Genomic DNA, 22,662 nt, shown 5'->3' on the forward strand with positions numbered 1-22,662 from the left:
CCAATCCTTCTCTGGTTAGGGAGTACGTTACCGGTGGTGGTCACCAGTAAGGCCGCACCACCCCAGGGCTCTTTAGTGTAATTCCATGGGCACGCGGATTTTTTTTTCTGGTGGGGGGGGAGCATAAAATCTGGCCTTTCTCTATATATGTCCCGCAAATGTTGTTTCACTATAAAAACAAGCACTATATATATATATATATATATATATATATATATATATATATATATATATATATATATATATATATATATATATATATATATATATATATATATATAAGGGAAAGAAGTGTATACCTAAGGGTTCGTTTTTTCGTGTTTTAACACAATATTAATGAAATCAGTAATGCCAAGGAATGTACAGGAAAAGTTGGTTCTAATAACTTCCCCTGTACATTCCTTGGCATTACTGTCTGTTAGATCTCAATAAATTATATATATATATATATATATATATATATATATATATATATATATATATATATATATATATATATCCTGGCTTGTTTGCGGGCCAAATACAACAACATTTGCGAGACAAATAAAGAGAAAGGCCAGGTCAGATTTGTTTGTTTGTCTCATTTAATTTTAACTAGCAATATGTGCACAAGTATCGATATGAAAGGGGGAGAAGCTGTAGATAGGAAGCTTATCTGTTCCCGTCAATGAGCTACAAAGAAGTACGCTTCTCGGACGGTAATGTCTAAAACGGGGGCCCAGCTTTCACGTCGGCAGCACACCGACCTCTTTTGATGTTTGTGTTTTTCTTACTACACCTATTTAGCAATAAAAACAATTACAGTTCATCAACTCTCTTCTTTACTTGGCTTCATCCAGCATCTACACGAATCACGTCTACATTCAACGCACATTTAGCGTATGTTACCTCATTCTTTTCTCCACTGCCACTTATTAACACGGGGATCGCGCTCTTTGCTTATGCAGTGTCGTTGCTTCACAAAACATCAAAGCCATCACTATCATTAATGTGCACACCAAAGGTATTGTAAACTATATCTTGTAATAAGCTAGAACGCTGTTTACATTCGTGCACACGCGCGAGAAAAAGTTTGTGGTTAACGCATAGTGTGATTTTTCTTTTGTTTCGCAGCATTCTAGTTCTGCAAGTTTAAACCAATAAGTAGAGTCAGCTTCCGGCTCTTCTATTGACGCAATGTTGTCAGACGACTTTGCGTTTCATGCTTGCGTTCGATAAATTACGTAATTTTCGACACTGCCATGACCTCTAGTTTTTGGCTCCGTATATACATATGCGAAGAGAAAAAAAATATATGAAGGAAGGAAGTAGGAAGTTTGGACAGACGGCCCCTCACAATTAAGAAATTACTCTGAACATGGTCTGAGACGCATTTTCACGAAAAGGCAAACATCTTTCTGAAAGTCTTCTTTGTGAACACCGGACCGGATAAGCGTTTGTGATATACAGCCTGGTGTTGTGATACATGGAAGGATGTGTTAGGACATATACTGTTGTTAAATATCCAAGGTACAGAGCGTGTGACCGTTTTATTGCACTGGAAACTTGTGGAAACTGTTTTTTACCATGCTATTTTAACTTGTTTCAGTGTGCTAATACGCCTTTTTTTTCGCTGATTGTTCACATCGGGGAACCTTTGTTTTTTTTTTGTTTCGCTGCACAACTTATAGATATGGAGTAGCCGAGATAATATGGACCTCAACCTCCCCACGGCAAGACATAAAACAGAACTGAACAGCACAGAACAAAACGGAACGGAACGGAGATGGCACATTGCGCATGCACAAGTGAAGCTGCGCCCGTGGAACGATTCCAGTGTGTCAGCGTATGCAAAAACTTTAATTGCTACTACGTCTCCACAGTTCGCTTACGCCTTTGCTGGGCCCATTGTTGCTGGCTAAAAAAAAACTGAAAAAAAAAACAGGTGTAGGGAACCGTTTACAGTTCGCTTCGTACGTTCGCGGTCATCGCATATACATTGTAACTACACGCGCAGACCATTTGGAGGTGGTGCCTTGTAATGCGACTATGCGGCAGTCAGTTTTCCCCTCGGCAGCATTCCTTAGCGAAAAGAGACAAGGAACGCAGTTCTGAACGTGTTTTATGGATGCCTTTATATGACCCGTGTCTCGGAAGCAAGCGCAGCGCAGGATAAATGACGGTGAGTCGGGAAAACCCGGCCAGAAGAGAATTGCGAACGACGCGGGTCGTAAAACAAATTTTCCTTTTACAGCGCTCGCCGCACACACGAACGCCTTAGTGACGTCAAACGATCGTTCCGTATCCCAAGCCCCTTCTCTTCCCCGCTTGTTTTTTTTTCTCTCTCATCTCATCCTTGCGTCACGCAACGCGTCGGCGTTTCGGAAGAAAGAGATGCGAAAGGGGGCAAGCGGCGGGCCGGCGCTGGCGTGCAGAGGGCATCCATCCCAGTTTGGGATGCGGAGGAGGCCGCTACCGCCTGGGCCCTGGAAATCAATAAACAGGGCGGCTTCCCTTGCGCCCGCTTTCGCGGCAGCGCAGGAAACGAGTGTTCTCCTCTGCCTCTCTCTCGCTTGTCTCCCTCTCTCGTTCTCTCTCTACGCTTCTTCTTCTCCTCCTCCTCTTCCCAGCAACATTGCCCCCCCTCCACCCCCCCCCTTGCTGACGGAGCTAGTCGTTAGCATGCCGTGTACCGTAAATTCGCGGTCGTAACATTCCAGCCATGACCGTCCTGACTCTTCTACGGTGGACAGAAGCTTGAGCGTTGTGTCTTGGAAACTCGATCCAGAAAACTGAATAAAATGAACACTATAATGAACACTGAATAGAAAGAATAAACAGGTTCATAAAATACAGTTTAAAACCTATGCTTTCATTGCTAAAGGGGTGATAAGTTGATTAGAAAAAACAAAATAAATTTAAATTGTTTATTATTTGCTTTTTATAATCCCGTGTCACAATCTCAGCACACGTGCGCCAGCGCGGCATCGTAGATTTTGAGGGCACGAAATTAGGTCGTTGTATACAAAGGCCTACATACAAGTCGATCAGCTTGCTATCCGTCGTATACAAGCTATTTACAAAGGTAATTGCTAACAGAATTAGGACAACATTGGAATTCAATCAACCAAACAAACAAGCAAGATATCGAGCAGGCTACTCAAAAATAGACCACATTCATACTACCAATCAGGTAATAGAGAAATGCTCAGAATACAGCCAACCACTATACATGGCCTTCGTAGATTACGAGAAGGCGTTTGATTCAGTAGAAATATCAGCAGTCATGCGAACACTGCAGAATCAGGGCGTCGACGAAGCATATACAAACATCCTGGAAGAAATCTGCAGGGGATCAACGGCTACCAAAGCAACAGAATAACAATCAAGAAGGGTGTAATGCAGGGAGATACACTCTCCCCAATGCTACTTACCGCGTGCTTACATGAGGCTTTCAGAGGTCTGGAATGTCAAGAGCTAGGGATAAGACTTAATGGAGAGTACCTTAACAATCTGCGCTTTGCCGATGACATTGTATTCCGGAGTAACTCAGGGGACGAATTGCAACTCATGATTACCGAGTTAGACAAAGAGAGCAGAAAGGTAAATCTTCAAATCAATCTGCGGAAAACGAAAGTGATGTACGGCAACCTCGGAAGAGAACAGCGCTTCGAGGTAGGTAACAGTGCAGTAGAAGTTGTAAAAGACTATGTCTACTTTGGACAGGTATTAACCGTCGAGCCGAACCACGAGGTTGAAGTAACAAGAAGAATAAGAATGGTGTGAAGCGCATTTGGCAAGCACTCTTACATCATGACAACTAGATTGCCACTATCCGTCAAAAGGAAGGTATATAACAGCTGCATCTTGCCGGTAGTTAGCTACGGAGCAGAGACCTGGAGACCTACAAAGAGGGTTCAGCTTAAAGACGACGCAGGGAGCAATGGAAAGGAAAATGGTAAGTGTAACCTTGAGAGACAAGAAGAGAGCAGAATGGATCAGGGAACAAACGGGGGTTAAGGATATCATAGCTGAAATCAAGAAGAAGAAATTGAAATGAGCCGGGCTTGTAGCGCGTAGACAGGATAATCGCGGGTCATTAGGGAAACTAATTGTATTTCCAGAGAAGGCAAGCGGGTTTGGGGGAGACAAAAAGTTAGATGGGCACATTAGATTAAGAAGTTTGCGGGTATAAACTGGCAGCAGCTAGCACAGGACCGACTTGACTGGCGGAACATGGGAGAGGGATTTGTCCTGCAGTGAACGTAGTCAGGCTGATGATGATATTGATGACAGTTGGCTGCTGGAACTGGCAGTCATTTTCGCAGCACAAATTGTAAACACACACACGTACGAGAAAACACATAGACCAATTCTCATGCTTTCCTCGTTTCTTCTTCTGTTATTTAAAACATGCGCTGCAAAATCGATTTCCAGTATTTGTGTATAGCGTTGCCTAGCCGCCCCTGCATAGTCTTGCCATACTTTTTTACTTGATATAAAACCTCGAGGGCTCTTGGCACAGTGTATGCGATATAGACTGAAAAAAAAAAGAAAGTGGGGAGGTACAAAGAAATGCCTAAAAAAAACAGCGGACGAGCATTATTTTAAGCACATATTTATGCGCCACACGTTGCATCGCGTTTACTTGTGCTGCTGTTCACGAGTCTATGTTGTGGCGCGGCGGCTGATCGCGACAGGGAATGACTGTTTTTTTTTTTTTGTAAAGGTGATCCGCGTTCTTTCCTTAGTTCTCTTACTTTGGTGTGGGATGCGGTTCTGTCTGCTATGTGGCCCAATATCCTTAGCTCTCGCTCGCTCGCACAACAACTGAATGAAATGCTTGTGTCTGACTGCGCATATCTCGTATGTTTACATAACTAGTATCTCTTCATTAAGCTTTCGTCCCCCTGTATATTGGCAGTATTGGGGTGCTATGTGTTAAGGCTTTTCATCTCGTATATACTTGCAGCTTACGCTTGTCCGGCCTTTAGTGAAAGCCACATATTGCCAGCAATGAACGACCAAACAGTGTCAAAAACTGCTACAAAGGCTGTTTTAGACTTTATCAAAAGCACTGGACTAGATACTAGACTGTAGGGTACTATGCTAAGTGGCTACTGTACATATATGCACTACCTCTTCTTGTCCCCATCATCATCCTCCTTCATCCCTCTTTCTTTCCCCCTTCCCTTATCTCCTGTGTAGAGTAGCAGGATAAAGCTAACTAGCTCAGGCCGACCTCTCTGCCTTCCAATAAATTCTCACTCACACACAACACTCCGGCCTTTGTGCTATCTATTCTCAATAGGTTTCTGTATAACACACCGGACCTGATAACCTCCTACTGCTTAAAATACATTCTGATTATGGAAAAGTAAGTATACCGTTATTTGGGCCATCAGACCGATCACGGAATTCAATTACTCCTGAACTGAAAAACAGAATGCCGATTTATATTCTTAGAAGAAGGCTAGGTACGTTTTCAATTTTTTTTCTTTCAATGTGTAACGACCGCGTTCTATAAATATTGCTGAAATTTGCTTAGACTTTCCGTTTATTTGAAAACTGCCCTTCATGATGGTTTTCAAGCTGAAGCAGAAACTTTTGATGATGCTTTTGTTACATCTAAGATTTTTAATTGGTTGTACCCCTTTTTTGTAACGACCTTTAATTGCCCCTGCGCTTTAATAAGGTGTATTGAACTAGAATAGTTGACACCGCACACTTTCTGGAACCTCGGGACCTTTTACGGCACATTTCTTCATATATAGTGCTTGTAGCGTCACCGATAAGGAGTGATTGATTGACGAATTGATCGACATGTGAAGTGATGGACACGTTTTCCGCGATAATAACGATATACATATAGTCGCGTTTTTGTCGCAGTATTCTCAACAAATTATTTAGTGCTTCTGCCAAGTGTGTACTCAACTAAGCGGAGCGATCCCTACAAGAACTCCTTTACGGCTGCGGCCAGCTCGGTGGTTGCAGCGTTCCTACATTCGAGTGCGCGCGGTACACCGCGACGTCAGTCCATCCGGCTTTGCACTGCAGTGTACTCCTCCATCCTTCAGCGCCTCCTCTCGCCCACCGTCCGCTACACGAACGCCGGGTTTGCTCACCGCCCGTCTTTTTCGGGCCGTCCGGACCGATTTACGGCCTGTCTCGGCTAATTTGACGTCGCCACCGGCTTTGCCGCCGGACTCCTCGGCCTCTTTGCCGCTTGCTGCTGCGACTCCGTCGACCGATCCACCACCACCACCCCGCGTTAAGGTTGTTTGTTGATCTTAGGGTGGTGTGCGCTCGCTGCTGCAGTAAGTGCCCGTGTGTCGTCGTGGAAACCTTATTTTCAGATCGTGCTCGACACGTCGTATCGTGTATTTCTCTCTCTTACTGTTTTACTTTCTCCTCCTCAGCATTCTCCGCCGGCTTTCTGCAGTCGGTGACAGCTGCATCCACGCTCTGGTATAGTCTTCTCGTTATCGCTCGTGTATCGTTGCCCCATTTTATTTTTCAAGCCCCGTAAGACGCGTTTTTTAACTCATCTCCTGGATACATCGAGGGCGTGGTCCGATTCGTCGCCGTGAATGGCGAATTCTGATTGGGAAGTATGCGAAGAATACCAGCGTGCTTAGGTTTACGGATATATAGAGATGAAAGGAAAAGGCAGGGAAATTAACCGGATGCAAATTTGGTTTGCTACCCTGCACGGGGGGAAGGAATCAAGACGGCGAGAAGTGAGACAAAAGAAGAAAAAGGGAATAGATTTACACATGTTTAGATGCTGGTTAAGGAAACCCAGGCTGTTGAAATCGATGCGGACTCCCACACTACGGCGTTCCTTGTGCTCACATGTAGGTTATTGCACGTACAACGCTATCAATTATACTCTTAATCACTTTTCGGTGATGTTTATTTACTTCTATCCTTCCGCTCGCTCCAGCTTTCGTCGTTGTTTTGGAAAAGCTTGTTCATTACTGAAATCGCGGTTGCTATACGAGGCATAATTGTCGCTAATCGCGCATAATTGCTGCATAACTGGGCATATTTGAGTAAACATATGTACGGTCTTCCAGATGTTCCGCTGGCGCGCGCTGCTTAACAAAAGCAAGGAAGCGACCGCGTTGTCGTTTACGTACTTGTCGCTCGGTTGACTTCCGCATCAAACGCTTCGGACGCTGCGCCCTGCCGCGGTGGTCTGGTGGCTAAGGTACTCGGCTGCTGACCCGCAAGTCGCGGGATTGAATCCCGTCTGCGGCGGCTGCATTTTTGCTGGAGGCGGAAATACTGTAGGCCCGTGTGCTCATATTTGCGTGCACGTTAAAGAACCCCAGGTGGTCGAAGTTTCCGGAGCCCTCCACTACGGCGTCTCTCATGACCATATGGTGGTTTCGGGACGTCAACCCCACATATAAACGAAATCGCTTCCGACGATGTCATGGTGTACTACATTTTTAGATTCGAAGACTTGCACTGTAAATGTCATGTTTGTTCGTCATCTATAGAGCGTTCGCTGGTGTCAAGACCGGTTGCGCGAAGGGACGTATTTTTTTTTTTACATTTCTTTACGACTAATAAGACAGCTAGTACAAGAGATCATGTCTTGTAAATATTGGTTCCTGATACATTATTCGTTGTGCCACTCATGTTTCATCACTTCATGTTTTTGTCCCCCTATGAACATCTGTCTTGTATGGTATGCTTGGTTTGGTACCTGGCTACAATCAAGAGAAGAAACAAAACGAAAAGAAAAACGCTTGTGTGCGCTGAGGGAACTCAGATGTACGTTGTTAATGTCACGCCTTCCCATGTATACGACGCGACGCTTATCATATGCCAAGTATTGCTAAATTGAAATGAATATCTTGCGGTACTAACTCTATGTGCTTACTCTAGGAAGGCTTGTCTGTAACTATTACCTCACGGAAAAGGGGAACAGAAGCGAAAGGCTCGAATTTTATAGCCACTTATTATTTTGCCCTCTGACTCCAACTTCGACTTAACACATTGCTAAGTTTGTAGGCAGCTAACGCTTATAGAGTGCCATTAGCCATATTTTGGAAGTTTGTTCATTGGGACAGTGATTGTGTTCTATTTTCTGTTGTGACTTTTAGACCCAGTGAACGACATCGCAGTCTCATACCTACAATAAAGCGAAGTTATTAAGCCGACGATTAAACATTGCCAGTGATTGAAGAGGTATATTGTCTGGTATAACACCACGCGCTGATAGCTTTCCTTACAGCCGCAGTATTCCCTCGAAGGTCGTCTCGAACATGAGGCACAGCAATGTTCTTTTCATTCTTTTGAAAATATATCCCATTTTCGCTGCGCTCTGAACTTGCGTGGGGTCCAATATGTGCCGGGCGGCTAAGAGACGTTACCGTTACCTTCGCGAAGGCTTCCGCATTACGCACGGGCCCAAAGAAAACGGAGCGTTTCCCTCACCGTCCGCGCGCATTGTCCTTGGTTAGCGGACTCCGTGACAGCCGGTGCCTCGCCGCGTGCCCTTTCTGTGAGGCCTCGCTCCGCAACCATTGCCGCGCTTTCAGCGGCTCTTCTTTTGTGTTGCTGTCCGCTCCAGAACTTCGTCTCACCATGCCCTCCGTGACACGCGGATTCTTTGCCACATCCGGTCGGCGCGTACGCACCAATATCGCATAGCGTCGCGATTCCGGCACTGGCGGCGGCCTCGTTCCTTCCGCTTTGTGCGTGCGGAGGCTGAGCCGCTGTACGCCTGATGGAGAAGCGCCCGCGTGGGCGGCGACGGCCGCTTAATTATGGCGGCCGTCATGCGATCTCGGCCGCGCCCATTGCGCGGACACCCTTTCTGCCCTCTTTGACGTGTGTGCGTGTACGCTCGCTTCGTTATGAGCGAGCGTGTATCCGAGTGACAAAGCGTGTCTGCTGCGGCCGGAAGGCCACTAACCCTTTCAACGGCGACGCTGTCGTCGCTCGGTTCTCCGAGCACTGCCCCGCCCTTCCCAGAGCCGATCGATCGTGGGTCCTTCGACTGCAGCGGCGCTTGTGGCGCGTGCCTTTTCGGAACAGGCGCGCGCGCTTAACAAAAGGAGTGTGCAATTGCCGCGCCCAGTCGTTGCGGCAGGTTGGCGTAGTTCGCATTATTTTTTTTTATTAAGGCCACAGTGTTAGATTCCTCACGGAACGGGAGAAGCGAGCGTCGGTGGCGTCAGAGTCGACACGAATGATGCCATAATTAAACATGCCATGACGTTTTCATAGGACGTCATCGTGACGTCACAGGTCGCCAGGAATTCGGGGGATCACTGTGGCGTCACATAACGTGTCTTTCATGGTGGCGTCATCATGCGACATCGTCGCTGGGTCAAAGTAGGCCGATCACGGAGGCAGTGCAAAACCACGTTAGGTGCAGAAAGCTCGAAGTGCCTCTGATCTTGGAGGCTGTGCAGAAGCATGTTAGGTGCAGGAGGCCCTCAGAGATTGGCGGGAGACAGAATAAAACGACGGTGATGGCTTTCACCTTTGAGTTGTCTTAGGTAAACGCATACGGAATCCTCTCCCTCTTTTTCCTGTGTGTATGTGTGTTTAAAGGCGATAGCCTAACATACTGTATCAAACGGGATCGCTGATCGTCTTGGTGTTTGTCGGCGTCAACAAGTACAGTATTAAAGATCCTCTGACGTCATAAGGAGATACCGAAAGGAGTAAGCATAGTTTTGAAGATATAACGCAATCTTTACGTCACAGGGTGCTTATATTTCTGAAATCGTCATGATATATGACCACGTAATCGCATGGTACTATCGCTCGGTGAGGTACAAAACGATTAGAGGGATGGGGAAGGATTGATGCAATATAATAATTCAAATGAAAAGGAGAAGAAAACGTTCACCCTCGAGTCCCAGTCGGCAAACTACAAGTTATTGTTGTTTTCAGATCAAGTCTTGACTGGTAACCTTGCACGAAATGAAGTTGGCCGTTACACTTCGCAAGCAATCACGTGCTTGCTTAGCGGGAAAACCCGGCATGTTTTTCTTAGGGAATAAAGTCAGCACAACGACCATCTATTTAATTATAATTGCCGGCGTCTTACGCGCCAAAAAAAAACATGATTATCTGGCACGTCGTAGCGGGAAGCTCCTGAGTTTATTGTGACCATGTGGGGTTATTTTTGTTCCTCACGTGTGCATAAACGTACGTGCATATATGGGTTTTCTTGGATGTCGCATCCGTTGAAGTGCGGGTGTCGTGGCCGCGAGTTCGAATTAGTGTCCTCCAGCTTGGCAACCAACTACGTCGAATTTCTCGTTTTTGTCAAGTCGTCTTCTCACCTGGACAGACTAATAACATTTTGGTAGTTTAAGGAAATAACAGATTTTTTGTGGCTCGTTTCATTTTGTCTGACGCAAACTTTTCGAAAACTAGCGGATAGTGAAACCAATCGATGAAGGTATAAAAGACGTTGATATTATTGTTTTTTGGTTTATTGTAGCAATTATGATATAGAAGTCGAGAAAGTAAAGTGGACGAAAACTCAGCTTGTCGCTGGCAGGGAGAAAACCTGCAACCACCGGGTTACGCGCCGAGGGCTCTAACCATTACAAGAGCTAGGAAACCGCCTACTGACTGCGGGCTGTCCAGCGAGCTATGGCTATCAGCTAGAGGATATACACCTCCCTCAGCCATCGAAACCTAGGTAGTTCAGCTCCAGGCCAATAACCTCGCTTGATGATCATTCAATAAAGTTTTACAGTACCATATAAAATCTTATTTTTGGCGCGTCGTATAGTGGCAGTATACGTTGCCAGGCTGGTGGCGTCAGTGATTGCCGTATAATGAACGGGAATATGGGCTATGCTAGTACGGCAATAATAATGATTGAGCGACGCCGTAGTGAAGGGCTTCGGAAATTTCTACCACTTGGGGCTCTTCAAGTGCACCTTAATTTATAAGTACACGGCCTCAATCACTTTCGCCTTTAATCGAAAGTGTGGCCGCCGGGGCCGGGATTCCGTGACCTGCGGGTCAGCGGGTCTAACGTCATTACCACTATATAGATCACCGTGGCGGGTTCACGCCGTTCCAGTAAATTTGGTTTTGTATTGCACCAGTTCGAGCCTTTTTGTGGGTGCAATCACCACCTTAAACATCTCCTGCAACCACTAATCAGCTGTCTTGGTCTACCCTGAATATCACATGGCAGTGAAGGTGTTAGAAACATGAGTAATTAAACTCGACTCGCCGCGTTTCCTAGAAAGCGCACTCAGGAGACCAGCACGAAAAAATACAGAAACTTACACTGCCGGCGACTTGGGTACCGCATGAACGGATTCTGATCTATGAGGATATTGAGGCCAGTTTACCCCGATTAATTGTCTTCTTGTGTGCAACTACTTGGGGAGCTGGGAGTATTGAATCATCTGCTTAGTCAGGGTGAATAATTTCATTTCGAAAGTTGTGTAGGTGTCACGCTACAAACTGTTGCGCCCCGCCGCGGTGTTCTAGTGGCTAAGGCACTCGGCTGCTGACACGCAGGTCGCGGGATCAAATCCCGGCTGTGGCGGCTGCGTTACCGATGGAGGCAGAAATGCCGCAGGCCCGTGTGCTCAGATTTGGGCGCACGTTAAAGAACCCCAGGTTATGGAGATTCCCGGATCGCTCCACTACGGCGTCTCTCATAATCATATGGGGGTTCTGGGACGTTAAACAACACATATCAATAAATAAATAAATAAATAAATAAATAAATAAATAAATAAATTAATCAAAGTGTTGTTCTAAGACAGTTTCTGATGGACATGTGAAGAAAATAATTGGTATTGCATTAACGTTTGATTGAAGTGACTCTGCTCCTACGCAGATAGAAGAAGCGTATAGAACTGGTTAGCGACTAGTTAGCGTTCTTAATTCGTTAAAGCGACGAACAAGTCGAGGCTGTGGTACAGCAAAGCCGAGGACAACTGGTAAGTGGTATTTGGAAGACTTTGGAGCCGTAAAATTTGACCTGCTAATTTTAGTCGGAATGCTTAAATCAGAGCGCGGCCTAATGGAGCTGAACGCCACATCTCAGTCGTTTCTTTGTTTATTTTCTTTGAATTTGTGATTTTACCATTGCGGTAACGCCAGCCGTGAAGTTGAAAGAGATTTAATTAGTCGAATTAGAACGACCTCGTTTTCTGTAAAGTTCAACAGGGTCAAAACATTGGCGGCTGTTGTGACTCTAAACCTTAAACTTTAGTTCACCCCTGAAAAAGTAGGCTGCTACAAAAACACTTAGTGCAGACACGCAGAGCGCTTGCAATGAATGTCTGTCGCGATGGCAAAAACGGAAACGAAAATATAATTTTGGCGGCTTCGTCCCAATAGGAGCAGGCACGTGCAGAAAAAACAAAAAAAAGAAACAAAAAACAAATGTTCGGTGTATCTTGGCCGTATGAGGATTGTGGGCGGCATAAATATAGGCGGACGCGTGGTGATGGACGATGAATCGGATGATGAATCGTCGCGATGTGTCGCGATCGCCGATTTCGCCGTCCATGCTGTATGTCAAACGTCCGTTTGGCTTCCAATAAATTATCGTGTCTTATCGCAAAGTCGCGCGTGTGGTTCGTAGTTTATTCGCAGCTATTCGAAAGTCTGATCAGAAAAGGGGACAAAAAAGAAAAAAAAATGTAAACAGCAGAAATCCAATTAGCTGCCGACAATCTTGAAAAGCGTTGCTCTGAGTCGTTGAAAATTCACCCAGCAGTGTATATATTGTGCCTCCGCATAAGCATGTCACCCTTAGCTTAGTATTTTATCATCCGTATTCTTTCGCGCTGTTTTATCTGCTTAATTATCTCTCTTTTCTTACACCTACCTTGCCGCATCGAGGAGATGCTGTTTTTTGAGGAGGAGGGAATAATGTCACTTCTAGTAGTGGGTGACATACATGCTTATGTGGAGGCCACTGGACAAGAAATATGTGCCCGCGCAAACGAAGCGAGAAATATATATATATATATATATATATATATATATATATATATATATATATATATATATATATATATATATATATATATATATATATATATATATATATATATATATATATATGGTGGTTGCGTGGTAATGGCTCTGTGCGAACATATCACGTTGCGCAAACTACGTGTGTCCTGCATTCACTTGCGCCACAGCGGCGACTCGTTAGACTTAAGCATCGACATGAGTCATAATCGAAATTTCTACACCATGAGCAGGCGCTGCTGTGGTTTGACTCCGGTATACTCGGCTCTACCAGTATTATCAGCCATACAATGCTTATACTCACGTCTATTCACACGTAGTCTAAGACAGTGTCGTTCATGCACCATTTCAATATTTAAAAATCAGAGGCGCAAATCACGTATTAGGCTGCCTTGATGTCCCCCCCCCCCCGGCCCCCTCCAACTCTTGCAGGATTGTATTCGATGCTACTTTATAAATGGCGCCAAGATGAGCACCGAATGTATGATATATTGGTACTAAAGAGCCTCGACACTTTGGTCGAAAAAAGCTAACTATAGGCCAACGGACTCATGGATCGACTCACTGAGACTTTGCCTCTCTCATACTCATATCATATCAATCTACCCCACATATCAATCAATCATCACTCAGACTCAGATGAGTCTGAGTCTGAGTGAGCCCGACAGTAATATTTTGGTCAGTTTGAGTCCGGAGCCTTTCTCATACTCATAGCATATCAATCTACCCCACATATCAATCAATCATCACTCAGACTGAGATGAGTCTGAGTCTGAGCGAGCCCGACAGTAATATTTTGGTCCGTTTGAGTCCGGGCGAGTTCAATGCGCAAAATGTATTTCATGGGTGAGCATGAGTGTGCTCCACAGGTTTTGCCAACTTCAGGTAATGAATGAACACAATGGTGAACACTATAAGTTTATTGTATCACGAATATACAATGAAAATGCTCTTTTGTGTTCGTTGGAATGTCTCTCGTATCCCCTATGGCTGACTCACGCAGGTCAGTATACGTGGGAGGGCTGCACGGTAACAAGGGTGTGATGGGTGTGATTCTGCCGAAGCGTTTATTCGGTCTTTGCGTCATTTTGTTTCTACATTTAATGGACATATAAATGGTACTTTAAGCTGCTCTTAATTCTACCTCTCTCTCTCAAAAAAAGAAAGAAAGCAAAGACACGGTTGACAGGTCAGTCAAGGAAGATCTCCATTTCTTCCATGATCTTTGTGTCTTGTCTGACGTAGTAGAGATTGTATTTACTACATTCAGAGTCATATAAGATATTTGTGTCTGCCATCGTACCGTGTTTTTGATTACTGATGTTTAGTTCTTGTGTTTGTGTAGCGTAGCCTGTCTTGCGTGCATAGTCTTGGTATGGCACATTCAGCTAGAAACTAGCATGAGCAAGAGAAAAAGTTTAGGTAAAAAAAAAGTATGTCTGGTTACGCTGATTCGTTACGGTGATGGCAAATGCCAAAGTGTGGTATGTAAATGAGATTCATTAATTCGTACTTTGCCGCATACATGCCCCAATATGTCATACCCTGTCGCGTTGGCCCCTCGTGTGAAGGTCGATGTTTACCGGATTCGCTTTAGAATAGTGCGCACTAGGCTCCTTTGCGCTCGGTACATTTGAATTGAAATAATCAGGAGACAAGAAAACAGTGGGAGGCATTGTTTTGACAGATGGCGGCGTGCTCTGTCACGTAGCGCACCTTTCCATATTGTTGCCAAATAAAAATAAATAATGAAAAAGACGCATTTTCTTCGTGTCTTTGTTTAACACAGAAATCCAGTTTTTGTTAAGACATTCAATTCGACTCGGAAGTACCTCTCGTTTGGTAGGGCTTTGGCACAACGCAAGTATACGCTTGAACCGAATACACCGGCTTCGGATTCAGGCTAACACTTTATATTTTAGTGTGCAGTGTGTGCCGATTGTGTTAAATACCTCTTATAAAGTATGAGGTGGGTGATATGTGGTACCTTGTGTAGCCCGACCTCAAACACTGGCTTTCGGTTTAATATATTTGGCATCTTTGTTTCTAATTGCGTTTTCCCCTGACTGCTGCGCCTTGTTTTCCTTACAACACCGCTTGCGCTTGAATCCAGGTTGGCGAGATTACTTCGTAAGTTTTTTTTTTTACTTGCAAGAAGAGCGGAATGATGCGATGTGTAGTGGCTGGTTTAGCATTGCAAGTAGGCTAGCTGCTTATTGGCACGACATTTTAAGCCAAAGCAGCCATTGTATTAATAGTCGTGCGACTACGGTTAACAGTAGTGTCACATTAACTTGTCACGTATCTTCACGAGCAATACGCTGTAACATGTCGGAACTGTTTGTTCGAACGCATCCGCCATTAAAAGGTTTCATGTGGTGTGAGGTGTGGAGTTACCGATATCTGTTCTAACGCTGTTCACTTTGACCAACTGTGCGGTGTAGTGGCATGCAGTCAAAACCGGGTGTGTAGAGTAACGTGCATTCAGTGGTACTAATGTGGACGCTTGTGCACGGACAAACTGCTTGATGTAAACGCGGAGAGACAGTAAAATCGCTTCGGGGATAATGAAAACAGAAGGCGGTTTTTGAAATACTGCGATGTCTGTATGCACCACAGCTTCGCGTATATATGTGTGAGTCCTAGCTGCCCATAAGCGTGGGCGGTACAAAACATGTACAACTATATAGTATGTATGACTAGACTTCGACTTCTGGCAGACCTAATGCTTAGGGCTGCACGTCGACGTTTCGAACAATTGACTAACGCTGTAACTTTCGAGGTAAGTAGAAAAGAGAGCAAGCAGACAGGTAGTTATAGACAGTGATATCTAGTGACAAGTTAGTAGCTGACTTTGGAAAAATCGTCCACGGGTTTCGGTCGCTCTGAGGTGCTTAAAAGTGTGCAGGAAGTTGCTGTCTTTGCATAACTCCGGTCCAGTTTGTCGTAGCTTCGCGTCATACGTTCAGTTCGAACCCAAAGCACTAGGTGTACAAGCTGCTGCTTTCTGAAGCAATAGCAACGGTAATGCCACGCAGGCGCTAACTGTATCTTCGCTCTCCAAAGAAAATAGGTCGGCGTGAATGCGCTGACGGCGTCGAACACTGAGTTTTAGAAACCTATTACGTTAAGCCAACGCCTCTTCTAGAAAGATGCCTGCCGCATGAGAAAAAAAAAAACAGCTGCCACACCCTTTCTCTCCTTCATTTTGAAAATGTTCTCGGTCGCTAGCGTCACCCGTGGCGGACGGTGCAACAACGCAACACTTCGCATTGCCTCCAAAACTGTGGTGCACAGTTGCAGATCTCGAACAACTCTCGACTGACGCGCCCCTATGGGCCGCAGATGAAGAACGCTTAGCTGGTACCGTCCGTCGCCGTGATAATAGTGTCGGTACGAGCGCCACCGCGCGGAGCTTGTTTAAAACTGAAGGCAGGCCAACTCTGCTGGGAGCGCGAGCCATTCCTCGGGCATCTTTCTAGAGGAGGCGTTGGTTAAGCTTTGCGTGCACTAACCAACATCGCTTCGTGGAAAAAAAGTTCATGTTGAGTTTGGTAGTGTGCGCGCGCTCCGTGTCATTCCGAGAGCAAAGTTTACGCTGCTTAGAAAACTCGCATAACCACTCCTCAGGTCCAGTCCTCAAGTCACGGATAGGCGAATAGGCCTTCTTCGTGAGGACTAGTAACGTGAACTATCAACTGTTACAGCACCTCACTCATCTCTCTGCGATGTGCCGCTTGAGCAAGCCATCGCGATTTCTCGGATATCTGAAAGAATGTTTCTCGGATACCTGAAATAATGTATGAATGTACGAAAGAATGTAGGAATGCATGATGCTGCACCCAATTACCAGCTTGGAATTGTGTCTGTGCGACACAATTCCAAGCTGTAAATTGGGTGCAGCATCATGGGGTACGCCAAAACGTCTTTAGCTAATTTAGATAACAGCTGCATTATTGCGGGTCTTGGAATGCTGTGAGGAGGTTTTTGGTGGGGTCTTTTCACGAGACGGCGGCACCGAGGTGGCTGAAATGGAAGAAGCTTTCTGGCTTGCTTGAAAACTTTGAGCGCCGAAGGACCGAGTAGACATTGTAAGTTGCTAGTGCAAGCTTATAGGGGAATAATTTTTTTTTCACTTTGAAAGAGTGAAGTGGCATGAAAATGTTCGGCCTCTGTTCCGTTCTATAGAGGATCAAGACGAGAGCTCTTTTCGTTTGCTGAGATTTGAGTTCCGAGTCAAACAGATGTTACATATAAGACTGAGGCATCGCTGAATGTGTTCTCCCGTTGAGAACTATATGTGCAAATATAGACCCATAGACTGAGCACGTGATACCAGGATCTGAAATGGACGTCTTATGTAGGTCATGTGCCGCATATTCTAAAAGATGACTTGCTGTTGAGTTCGGTGCATTAATATTTGGCATTAGCTAAGGTCAGCCGGTTAGCTGGCTTTGTCTACCGCTTTGCCTGAAATTGAGCCTTGAACAGGAGTTAGCGCTGTCGTTGTTCAGTACATTGAGCGTCGTGGGGGGCGGGCAATTAAATCCCAAGATCGGGGCCTCTAGTTTCGTAGATGCGTCGTGGCCGTGGCCTTCGATGCTTTCACCTTAGGACTATTTTGGTTCTTCTTAATATGTTCAGTTTCATTTCCCCTCTTCCTGCCATTCGTGGCTTAAATTATTTGCGATAAATACATTCTGTGGCAATTAGCGAATCGAATGAGCGCCAATAGTTTGTTTTGGGTGAGTGGTCATACGGGATGCTGGGGGCAGTTATTAATGAAATAGCTGTCAAGAATAACGGCTGCTACAGGTGAGTTACTCGATGTCCTAAACGATGTCTCCAATGTAGGTAAAAACAACAAAAACAAATGAACAAACTACCGCAGTGTAGTATGCAGGTCTTAGATTGAAATTAATTTTCCGGCTAGTCTGAAATGCCAATGTAGCTAGAAAACAATCAGGAAAGACCTTTGCCGAAATATAGGAGCTTGAAGCGAGTATAGCAGCAGCGACTCGAACAGGGAATGGCGCTGTATCTAGTGTTCCGGCAATGAGATCAATCTTTGTCGGGACGATGGCTGAGTCACTGAAGATCATGTCAGACATATAAAAGTTCTGTACCCAGAATGTTGGCTCCAGCGTAATTCTTTGCTTCACAGACGAGACACAACCTCCACTGGAAGCTGATTCGTAGCAATATAAAGCGACATTTGTGAACCGCCCGTCAATGATATCGCCGCATCATCACCCTGGAAGCAGCTCCGCGTTTACGCATTAGGACATCAGTACGGAAAGAAGTGTTGCCACCCAGCCAAAGTATAAACATGAACTTTTCTTAAAGTCACGCATTTTACCGTTAGTAACTGAACCGTTAATGTGCGCGTACCAGTTGCCACGCTTTCTCGACGGCCTATGTACCACATGCCAGACGCGGCACAGCACACCGCCGATCCCGTGCCAAAAATGGGGGAGGGAAGATGGGGAGCATTCAAGGTGCCACTTTGTAGGACATACGGCGAAGGGACTGAGAGCGGAAGCACACGCGCAGTTCCACATGAGGCGAAGATAAGTTTGCCACTCTGGGACGACGCTGTGTCTTCTCCGCATGCACGCACACACACACACACACAAGCACATTAGACGTGCCCATTCAGCTTGCACGTCTCTTGAGCACGAGGGCCAGAGCCACCACGGGCTGCAGCCCCGATGTCTGGTCGCGTTGTCGCCTCCTTGCACGCACCAAGAACAGGGGGGTCGAGGTCCGGCGTTTGTCATCACGGAGCTCATTGACGGCGACTTCGGGGAGACGTCTTGATCACGCGTCTCTGACCCGCAGTTGGTCGTGCTTGTTCGAGCAGGAGGGGACCGCGTCTATTTCGGGTCCCTTGTCGTCGCGCCGGGGAGACGATCACTGCGCGCTGTCGTAGTAAGTTTCGTCCATCCGCAGCGGAGAGTGTTCCGGGTGAGGAAGCGGCCGGTCCTTCATCGGGTTCTGCGATGGAAACGGAGAGCGATGTGACACGCCTGACACGACAGCTGGCGCACGTTCTCAACGCGAACACGCGTGCGCCATGAGTCCGGTGCCGCGCCTTATCTTTTGCTTGGTGGCTAAGTTCTGCGTCTTTATAGAAAAATTTTATAAGGCGTCGAATGTTTCACACTTCGCTAGTATTATTCGCGGGACGTCATATTTACCTGGATTACGTGTCTTGCAGCGACGCTGTCGTTCGTTCGTCCGTGTTATAAAACACCGATAGAATGGTGAAGTACTTGGTTTTCGTGAACATGTGTTAATAGGGTGCCATCTGACTGCCTGTGTTTAGCTGAAATGAACTGAAGTTGTGAAACGAAAAACAAAATTATGAGGATGGTAATGAATGCATGATCCTAAAGCCATAGACCGTTTCCTCCACACCTGTAAGACTCATTCAGTAAAGGAGAGCGCCAGTCGCGCACAGTTTACATGTTATAAATAGTCTCGGACATCTAACAAAGGCTTCTACATTCATAGAAACGGAGAAAAAAGAAAGTTATGTTTAGACAGGAGAGTGGCATTAGTTATTTACCTGTATATCTAACAACTTGTCTCTAAGAGGTCACAACAGATACTGAAAAGAAGAAGATGCATTTGGCCTTCGAGTTGTTTTAGGTGGTAGAATAATGGTCCCCACGAGTTCTAGGCCTGTATCCGCAAGCCAACTTTATCCTTATCTTATGCCCTTCTTAAGTTTCTGTACAAGCAATGTGCGTTATAAGTGCACAAAAATAAACAGTGTTAAATATAACTACAATAATTATATTTGAATACTGGCGTACTCTGTTTATAAAACACACTATAGGAACACGAGGAAAACGCCAGATAAGGATGAGGTTAGTCTGTGAACTCGGCCCTTAATATTGTTAGGAAAAGGGAACATAGCGCGGGCTAGAAGAAAAAAAAAAAGAGAAGAGCGAGAGTTGGTGCATGGCTCGAGGAGTGGGCCTTTTTATTAGCTGGAATGAACTGCAGCGTTCAGACGCGCTGCTTTAACTCTCCGGGCGTATTTGTGTTTAAAACCCGGTTAATATTCGAACGAAGTCTGCGGATTTTACAAATGTTGTTTTCAGTACTATGAGCTGTGGCCTCTCACCTTGGGTACGTAAGTCTTCATCTCTTGGCGTTCCTTGAGTGTTCCCCGCAGCTCAGTCCCGTTTCGCATGGTGCCTCCTTCGTAGGTAGTGGCGAATGGGGCGTCCTGCTCGGACATCTTCTCCATCTCCACGTACCTTTGAGACATCATGGTCCCAGTATTCAGAGTAGCCGGGTCGTACCTCATTATCTCTGCAAGCAAAGGCAAATGCGCATGAGCGTTAGAGATGAGTCAACCAGAAATTTAACGCTGTACTATACGCACCGCTCGTTGGATCCTGTGCAACCCAGAGGAAAGAATATGTAGGGAGAAAAGCCGCTTGTTCTGCCCTTTAATGTTCGTGGCATAACATGAACGGCACGTATCCTAGCTGTGCAGTTTATGCGTAACATAATTGGCACAGGTGGGCTAGTATATTTATCAACAATGCGGCGGGTTATCTCTCCAGCACAGTTTGAACGAGGATATTTTCGCATCTTTTTCTTTATTTTTCTTTATTTACCTTTGTGCGCTTGCTTAGGCGGCTCTTAATTCCACTTCCCTTTTTAAAATATCAAATTTGACATATCTATTTTTTCGTTATATCTGATGCTATTCATTTGTCATAACGTCAGCGGAAAAGTTCCTTGAACCTAATACAGCTTCTAGCTTCTATTTCGATTTCTTGTGCTCTGCTTTATCGTTCCTTATAAAAAGCTCAATGAATGAAATAATTTAGTGGTGTATTGTTTTACCGACTTTGTTTATATACGTGCAATCTTCTGTGTGGTTTTGAATGTACTGGCACGTGCGCTGGAGATGCCCGTAAAGAAGTGCCCTTTTCAGGAGAAGCCTACAACTGCGCATGCACGAACGTAGCAGCTGCCTGTAAAGCTGGCTTTTCTGCCAAAGGTATCTTTGTCAGGCGAAGCCTGCATTTGCTCATGCACGTATGTAACAGATGCCTGTAAAGCTGGCTCTTCTGCTAAAGGTATCTTTGTCAGGCGAAGCCTCCATCTGCTCATGCACGTACGTAACAGATGCCTGTAAAGCTGGCTATTCTGCTAAAGGTATATTTGTCAGGCGAAGCCTGCATGTACACATACACGTACGTAGCAGGTGCCTGTAAAGCTGGCTTTTCTGCTAAAAGTATATTTGTCAGGCGGAGCCTACTTCTGAACATGCACGTACGAAGATGTGGCTTGTTGCTGCGAACAGTATACCTGTCAGGCGAAGCCTGCATCTGCTCATGCACGTGCGTAACAGGTACCTGTAAAGCCGGCTTTTCTGTTGAAAGTACTGCTATCAGAAGTCTACATCTACAAGTGCACGTGCGCTTCAGGCGCTAGTAAAGCTAGCTTTTTTTTTTACTAAGGCACATACGTAGCACGTGGTCGTAAAGGCATCCTTATCAGCATAGACGTACATCTGCCGTTCTTCTCGCGTTACCGACGCTGACTGGTCCGCTGAATTTACTTTTTTTGATCGAATACTTACAGTCGGTTACATTACAGAGAGAATGGCTTGAGCTGCTGAAAATAAATATCATGCGGAGAGACACCGATCGGAATAGAACCTCTGCCTTATTGACGCTGAAAACGACACTCATCAACTGCACTGTATTCGGTACTCTGAATGCGCTAATGGGACAGTGCTGAACTTTAATATTAGGGGCATCTAATAATAAAGTAGTGCTGCGAAAGATGGTATGTGCGGCGTAGTGCTGAATTCCATTGTGCGAAAGACCGCATTGGAAACGTAAATACGAGTATCAGACATGTCGCAAACAATCCGAACGGCGTGGGGATGGATTGAACTTGTTAGGATACGAGGGGACGCCTGAAGCGAGTGCTTGGAGCACGCACTTTCAAATGCTTGTTGCTATCAGCATCTCGGTCTGCGTGCGTGGTACTGTGAAAAAGTTTGAAAATTTCGGCTAACCCTTCAACACTGCGATTCACGTTGAACCGTTAGCGAGTGTTGTATATCTCCCTCAGTATTTGGCTAAAATTTACGTATCATGGTGTAATTTCCGGCTCTCGGACGACGCACAAGCACTTTACTTAAGATGACGTTTATGTGGACGACATTTTATTGTGTATTTTACGTATGGACCTTGGCTGTCGGTGGGTCACTGGATGCCGTTGCGCAGTATAAACCTATTAGCACGCAACCAGTTTTTAACAGGCACAAGTGGGGGTGCTATACGCAGTAAAAACTCATTATTACGAGACTAATTCTTACCAGGTACTGGTCTGGGCGTGCTCTTCATCTTACGAATGCAGATGCACGTGCTGAAGAGTATGACGAGCACGGCCAATAGGATGGCGCCCGCCGGGATAATGATCGCCATGTCCATGTAGATGGGCACCTCGTCATCCGCCTGCTTGTTCTCAATGGCTGAGCTTTCGTGTCCCGAAGCTGCGTTCACATCGCGTATGAGCTAATAATGCACGGACACTAATTCAGTTTCAGTTTATTATAAGTTCAGGATAAGAGTATGACGAGCACGGCCAATAGGATGGCGCCCGCCGGGATAATGATCGCCATGTCCATGTAGATGGGCACCTCGTCAT

At 45.5% G+C, this 22,662-nt stretch overlaps 1 protein-coding gene and 1 long non-coding RNA gene across 3 annotated transcripts in view; one reads left to right on the forward strand and one right to left on the reverse strand.

The window, feature by feature from the left end:
- The window catches only part of LOC142817761 (uncharacterized), a 190,104-nt gene that overhangs the window by 33,731 nt on the left and 133,711 nt on the right, over window positions 1-22,662 (forward strand). The gene's annotated exons all lie outside the window — the stretch shown is intronic.
- LOC119174637 (cell adhesion molecule Dscam1) overlaps window positions 13,875-22,662 on the reverse strand; it is a 42,050-nt gene continuing 33,262 nt past the window's right edge. The window contains exons 13-15 of the mRNA XM_075895344.1: window positions 22,331-22,507; window positions 20,108-20,298; window positions 13,875-18,969 (exon numbers count right to left, since the gene is read on the reverse strand). Of these exons, the coding sequence (XP_075751459.1) occupies window positions 18,886-18,969; window positions 20,108-20,298; window positions 22,331-22,507 (452 nt within the window). The 3' untranslated portion in view covers window positions 13,875-18,885. The remainder of the gene's footprint in view (window positions 18,970-20,107; window positions 20,299-22,330; window positions 22,508-22,662) is intronic.

This window comes from Rhipicephalus microplus, chromosome 5, assembly GCF_043290135.1.
Source record: "Rhipicephalus microplus isolate Deutch F79 chromosome 5, USDA_Rmic, whole genome shotgun sequence".
NCBI classification, from domain to species: Eukaryota; Metazoa; Arthropoda; class Arachnida; order Ixodida; family Ixodidae; genus Rhipicephalus; species Rhipicephalus microplus.